Source organism: Syzygium oleosum, unplaced genomic scaffold, assembly GCF_021117445.2.
Source record: "Syzygium oleosum isolate NSW1041296 unplaced genomic scaffold, Sole_v2.1 Sole_v2.03, whole genome shotgun sequence".
NCBI classification, from domain to species: Eukaryota; Viridiplantae; Streptophyta; class Magnoliopsida; order Myrtales; family Myrtaceae; genus Syzygium; species Syzygium oleosum.
The window spans coordinates 13,530,216-13,536,859 of record NW_026607487.1 but is presented as its reverse complement, the minus strand read 5'-3'; the positions used below and the strand labels follow the sequence as shown (position 1 = coordinate 13,536,859).

Sequence of the window (6,644 nt, the reverse complement as noted above, 5' to 3'; positions counted from 1 at the left end):
TCCGGCCTCCATTATTGAGCTCCCGATTCCGCGAAAGCAAAGCTAAAAACACACATCATCGACATTGCACCGCACGACTCTCGTTCTTTACAAGGAAAAGCAAAACGTCATCTCATCATTAACACGAAGCCTGTTTACTCGAATGGACACGAGTACCGCCCACGCAATCCAATCCAGCGCCCCCTTTTCATCGTCCGTCATACGATGTCCTCAGGCCCAAAAAAGAAGAAAAAAAAAAAACTACGACAGCAATTTAAAGAAAAGAGAGAGAGGGGGGGGCCATGAAACACGACAAAGCGCAAATAATTGCCTGATCTGATCTTACGGACGACTGGAACAACGCCGCTAGCTAGATACCAAAACACACCCACCCACAGGAGAAAAGAAACACAAAAAGGAAAAAAAGAGGTTAGAAGGGGATAACGAAACTCCCGCTCTCATCATCTTTCTTCGATTAAACTAACAATCGGATTCCTCATGTTTTTTTTCTTTTTTTGTCGTCTTCACGGGCGAAGATGAACCTCGTAACCTAGCTTTCGCCCGCGTAGCACACGACCAGACGGAAGAAGTTCACCAAAGAAAAAAAAAGAAAAGAAAAGAAAAAACATGATCGATTGACCCGCTCATCGCATTCTAATATTTTTTTTTTTCTTCCTTCTTTCCCTCTTCCATGTCTCCTTCAAGCAAGACGAGAGCTTTGGAGGCGTTGTTCTCTTCAAAAAAGGGTCTTCGGGAATTAGGTAGAGAGAGAGAGAGAGAGAGAGAGACTCGTTTGACTTTTTGGGCGGTGGAGGGGGGAGGCAGCAATCCTGGCACTAGGGTCAGAGCTTTTATGTTCTTTTGCTTCCAAGCATTTTGGGATCTTTCCTTCCATCCTCCCTCCAGGAATTCCTCATGTAAGATGCATCATACAGTGTATATTAGTCTTTGTTGCCCTTCCTTCCTCCTCCGTTTGCTCGCTCCCCCCAATCTAAAGTTAAATCGAATCGAGCCGGGTCGAGGGGAAAGTTCACAGCCAGAGTAGGATGTAATACACTAAGGTAATCGGCAGCGCTATCAACATCCCGAAAATCACCCTGGAAAATGCGGAAACGGGACGATTTGGTCACGCATAATTCGTTAGTTAGATGAACTTTCGTAGCACCAAGCTCGGCGAGAAGTGAACTTACCCCGTGCTGAGAATGGTTGGATGGACGTTGTACTCCTTGGCGAACACGAACGGCACGATGCCCTGCGGAAGAGCCGCCTGTTCGCGCCGAAACATAACGAATTAGACCGAACCCAAACATCAAGATTGCCCCCCGTTTGGACAATCGTCGCAATGCGAATCAGATGAAGAGATCGGAAGCGGGCACCTGGACGATGGCGATGTGAAGGAGCCTCCCGTGCAAGCCGATGGCGATCGAAGCGGCGGCCATCACGGCCGGGCCGGTGAGGAACCTCACCGCCATGGTGAACGCCGCGACCGAGTTCCCGCACGCGATGATCTTGGGTTGCAGGGCCATGAACAGACCTACCAAATCACACAACCACCTCAATCAACACCACCACCACCACCTCCCCCACACTAGATAAATTATGGGAGAAAAAGAAAAAGAAAAGAAAAACCCATGATTACTGCAACAGACATAGAGTGTCAACAATACACGTTATATTATTTTTCAAAGCTTAGTGACATCTGCAAGCAGGGATGAATCTTCGACACTAAAACTTCCTATAAAACTCCACCATCACACATTATAGTTGAATTGAGCCTTGATACGGTAGGAGAGGACCGGCATCTAATTCTAATGGGGGGGTTTCAATGATGCCACCACCTTACAGGACCGCAAGCGACGTCCTGCGAGCAGGGCCCCACCTCCTCATGGTCCCGAAAAAATCATCAAATCGCCCAATCAATTGCGATTGACGACGATAGGCCTCGCGGGAGTGCGTGACCACCGGAACACGCCGCGTTGCCGCGGCACGTGATCCTGCCCCCCTCCCGCGACAGGGTCGCCGTCGAACATTTATGGCCCTCTAGTTAGCCACCAACAACCCCTCCAAAATTTCATTCAAAAAAAAAAGGGCACCCAAAAAAAAAATGACAAAAACAAAAAGCACGAAGACAAGAGAACAAGAAAAACAAGCGAACACGGACCGTCGAGTAAAAATCACAGAAGCAATTTCCTTAATCGTTTTCGACGTGTCGATAATATTTTTTTTTTTTTGCTTCGGAAGGTACGATTCGTGTTCTTTGTTTGTTTTTGGGTGCAAATTGACAGCATGGGGGTGTGGCTCGTGGATTTGCCCTTACGGGACGCGCATGAGCGCACGGCGTGGCATGTCGGGTCTGTGCAGATTATGGGAAAAGAGCATGAACGAAAAAGGCCTACGGAAGTAAAATGGCGCCCCCCCACGCTCACCTAAGCTGAACATAGCCATTCCCAGCCCGGCACGGGCCAGTATCTCGATCGACTCGTTTACTATCACCGGCATTTTCACGTTCCACCTACGATCGACAATCAATTGGATATCATCAACAACACCAACATCGAATTTTTGGGAATTTGAGTATCTTTCTTTTGAGGCTCACCGGAAGGCGACGAGGGACCACGTGAGGCCGATGAGGCTGGAGTAGGTGTTCGGGTTGCGGATGAGCTTGCGCCACACCATGATGAGGATGAGTCGGGTCATGACGCTCGCCGGCGGCATCTGCTTCCCGACCTCGCCGCCGCCGCCACCGACCCCGACGCCAACGCCCGGCGCTGCCGCCGCCACTCCTCCTCCCCCCGCGGCCGCTGCCGCCGCCGCCTTCGGGTGCAGCTCCGCCATGGAGCTCGACCCCAGCTTGGTCAGCCCGGCGGGGCCCTCCTTGTTCTCCCGCTCCTCGTCCCCCTCCCCGCCTTTCCCACCGAAGCTGAAGTCATCCCCGCCCACGCCCTCAGCTTCCGCAACCGCTTTTTACATCATCACGACCACATAACGTTTCAAAATTTTTAATATTTAGAAATTCACATGAACAAAAAAAACATTAGTAATTTGATGGTCGTAAGTAATGTGAGCCAAACGAAAGATACTAATTAAGAAATTCTTCCAAACAGAAATTTTCTTGCCCCTTGCTAGTAGATTAATTATTAAATTAGCTGTGTGTTGATAACCAAGAACATAGAGAAAAAAAAAAAATGGACTACCTTTGGTTTCGCCATTGGGTGGGTGGTCAGCGACGATCATCCGGATCTCCTTGGCGCCCTGATCGGACCGCCCGGATTGCTCGGACGCCCCGAATTCGTTCCCGCCGAACACGTGGTGCCCGCCTCCTTCGGACACCGGCGACGCGCTGGAGCTCCACACGAACATGTGGAGCTCCTTGGCGTCATGGTTGGCTTTGCCTTCCTGCTGCTTTGGCTGCTGCTGCTGTTGCTGCTGCTGCTGTTGCTGTTGCGAGTTCTTGCTGCTTTTGGGGAAAGCGGATGCGATTTCCGGATTCGGAGCCGGGTACGCGGTCGGAACCGTCTGCGCCGGGTAGAACCCGAATCTCGGGGACGGTACAGACTGTGCCATTGCCGCGGAGTTCTCCTCGAAGTTCGATGGCCTCGGGGTCGGGCCGCGGGAGGACTGGACCGAGTACAGATCCGCCGACCCGAAGTTGGACCGCCTCGGGGCGAACCCCATCATGGAGTAGAAGTCGGACTGGTTGAAGTTGGAGCCCCTCGGGGTGGGGTTGCGGGAGGAGCTGAGGCTGTAAATCTCGGCGCCGGTGAGGTTGGACGGCCTCGGGGTGAGGCCGGAGAAGGAGCCGGGGCCGAGGGACCGCCTGGACGCGTTGGACTTCCGCAGGGTGACGTGGAGCTTGCCGTCGTCGCCGATCTCGGCGTCGGTCTCGAGGAAGTCCCGGCCGTCGAGGGAGACGACGTCGGACTCCACCTTGAAGGAGACGATGGAGGCGGCGGTCTCGGGGAACTGCTCCATGATGAGGATCTTGGCGCCGCGGTACTCGAAGAGGAAGAGGAGGAGGGTGTACCAGACGATGCACTGGAGGACGACGACCTGGACCATGAGGCCGCCGGCGTCGTCGCGCTTGCTGGCGCCGGGGCCGTACATGGCCTCCAGGAGGGGGATGCCCATGACGAGGGTGTTGGGGAGGGTGGAGAGGGAGAAGATGGTGATCGTCCACTCGAGGGAGCCGTTGCGGGTGAAGTTGGCCCACAGGCCGAGGACGGCGAGCATGATGAGCTTCTGGAGGGTGTCGGCGGCGATGAAGCGCAGGTTCATGGCGTAGATGTCGTTCTTGGCGATGAAGTGGAAGGAGAGGAGCGGGACGGCGAAGATGGCCACGAAGCGGTTGATGCCGGAGCACTGGTCGGCGGAGAAGATCTTCCACCACCGGACGGAGCCGTAGGCCAGGATCATGGCCACGTAGAGCGGGACCATCGCCGACAGGACGGTGTACAGGTCGTGCCCCGTGATCATGGTTCCGCCGGCGGAGGGGAGGGACAATACGGGGAAACCCGGGGTGAGGAGGTGGGGCAACAACCGTTGAGTAACGAACTCGGGAAAGAAAGGATGATATGGTACTGGGGTCTTCCTTCCTTCCTTCCTTTCGCTTCAGTAGCAGCAGCAGCAGAGGTCGGGAGTGATGTGATGAGACGGTGTTTTTCTGCAACACTTTCTGATGATATTGCTGACGAGAGAGAGAAAGAGGAGAGAGAGAGTCCGAGGTGAATTTTTGCGAAGTGGGGAGAGAGAGTGAGCGTGTGCGCGTATATATATAGATAGAGATATACGTATAGATATACGGCGGTGGGGTTTGTCAGGCAGGCTGAAGTGGAGTCAGTGGTGCTGGGTGATTTGAACCGGATTGGGGGACCAGCCAGGAGATGGAGCTGGGGCTGTCTGGAACTTTTTGAACCGGACGAAGTGGGTCGAGAGAGAGAGAGAGAGAGACAGAGAGGGAGAGATTTAACCGGCTTCTCTGGTTGGGTTAACCCGAGGCGGGGGTTAAGGTGGGGGTACACGTGGCGCCGGCCGTGTGACATGGGGGTTGGGTTAACCCCGAGGTGGGGGTACACGTGGCGCCGGCCGTGTGACATGGGGCATTTCGGGCTAGCACGTTCATTTCGCAATTCGCCGTTGCAGGAGACGATGTTTTCTGTGCACATAAATGCATTGCATGGAATGTGAGATAAAATTCACGCACGGGTCGAGTTCTTATGGCTAAATTACCATTGCTTGACCCCCGCTCAAACCTCATCTCTGACAGCCGGGCTCCTGATCGACTTCCATCGCAACCATCGATTTCAATTAAGGGCATTAGAGCCTTCATAACGGCTATAACATTGACGATTATATTGCTCGTTGAGTACTAATAAAACTCTGCCGGGTATCCAATATTTGTTTGAGAATGTCCCGTCGTAGCCTTGACCCGAAATATTTTCTAGCAGTCATTATAACATATACCTCTGGTCTAAAGAAGGTTTTGAACGAGCAGCTTTGTGCACCGTTGAGTTGAGAGAGTTGATACTTATACTTCTTTAAATCGACGGTGAATAAAGTTACCCGTGTAAGATTTTTTTTTACGGTGACGATGTGCGCTCTATTTTTCAACGAAAGAAATGCTAAAGAAAAAAAAAATAAATCGGCTACTCGAAGGTCTAGAAGCCCCCCCGAGCTCTCAATTATTCAAACAATTACTTGATGACGAATCAATTGGTGTAGCGTTACGAAGCTAATTGGCAAGTCCTGCGGAACTTATAAGACGACAAAAGATTCATTTGTCAAGTCAAAAAAAGCTTAATCAATCCGGAGGCAACTTAACTAATCTCTTTTGTTTTATGGCAGGGTCCCCATTCCCCTGGTGCTTCGCTGCTTAAACTAAGCTTTTAAACATGCACTAATCTGCCTAATTTCCCACATGAAAAGTTGCCGAGTCCTGCGTTCCTCTCCTCTGTTCCTTTTTTTCCTTTTCTCTTTCTCATCTCGTTTTCTCCATTTAAGACCGTCACCTTCATGCAAGCATGCTTTAGAAAAAGCAAGCACGGCAAGGCGGGTGGGTGATATGTTCATTACCAGATCATGTGCATCGTGAGATGTTCTGTGGTGGCGAGTCTAATCATGACCAAAATGTCGATTAAGTTGCACCCTGCTTTTGTAAAGTTCTGCTCTTGCCGAGGATGGCATCCTTTAATCATGTACCGTGGCCGTGGCATGATATATATAAGAAAAATACCAATTACCTTCCCCTTTTTTCTTTTCACTAATCAAGACCACTTTACATCCTCTAATTTTTTTCCAGAATACAAGTTTGCATCCTCAATTTTTCCAGAAAAATTACATTTTTGTGGGCAAGGCACAACCTCGCCAGATCTGGTGAGGTCCAGCCTCACCCAGCCATGGCGTGGCTCGCCTTTGCTGTTGCGGGCGAGGGCGAGTCTTGCCGACCTCTGGCCAATCGCTGGTCCGGGGACCCACTAGAGGAAGGAGGGAAGGGAGGGGAAAAAAAAGAAAAAAATAAATAAATATTCAAAAAAATTATTAAAATATTATTAAAAGTTATCAACATCAGCGCCGGTAACCAGCTGACCGGTGTCCACGTTAGCAAAATCCGGCCAAAATTGGCTGGAATGACTAAATTGGCACAAAAACAAAAGGTTTAAGACTAAATT

General features: G+C 51.2%; 1 protein-coding gene across 1 annotated transcript; it reads right to left on the bottom strand.

The window, feature by feature from the left end:
• Nucleotides 1-294: 294 nt before the first annotated feature.
• On the bottom strand, nt 295-4,706 carry LOC115670698 (auxin efflux carrier component 4-like). The gene is made up of 6 exons (XM_056309976.1): nt 3,174-4,706; nt 2,576-2,939; nt 2,406-2,491; nt 1,356-1,513; nt 1,170-1,246; nt 295-1,076 (listed from the first exon to the last, which is right to left on the bottom strand). The coding sequence occupies exons 1-6, from the start codon at nt 4,450-4,452 to the stop codon at nt 1,010-1,012; spliced, it is 2,031 nt and encodes a 676-aa protein (XP_056165951.1). The 5' UTR covers nt 4,453-4,706; the 3' UTR covers nt 295-1,009.
• Nucleotides 4,707-6,644: the final 1,938 nt, after the last annotated feature.

What these genes read in the sequence shown, in the direction of transcription:
- LOC115670698 (XM_056309976.1), bottom strand. Translation starts at nt 4,452, where the DNA reads ATGATCACGGGGCACGACCTGTACACCGTCCTGTCGGCGATGGTCCCG. An exon ending in TGGTCCCTCGTCGCCTTCCG is followed by an intron (nt 2,492 to 2,575) that starts GTGAGCCTCAAA and finishes TGTCGATCGTAG; the next exon opens with GTGGAACGTGAAAATGCCGG. An exon ending in CCAACCATTCTCAGCACGGG is followed by an intron (nt 1,077 to 1,169) that starts GTAAGTTCACTT and finishes CGCATTTTCCAG; the next exon opens with GGTGATTTTCGGGATGTTGA.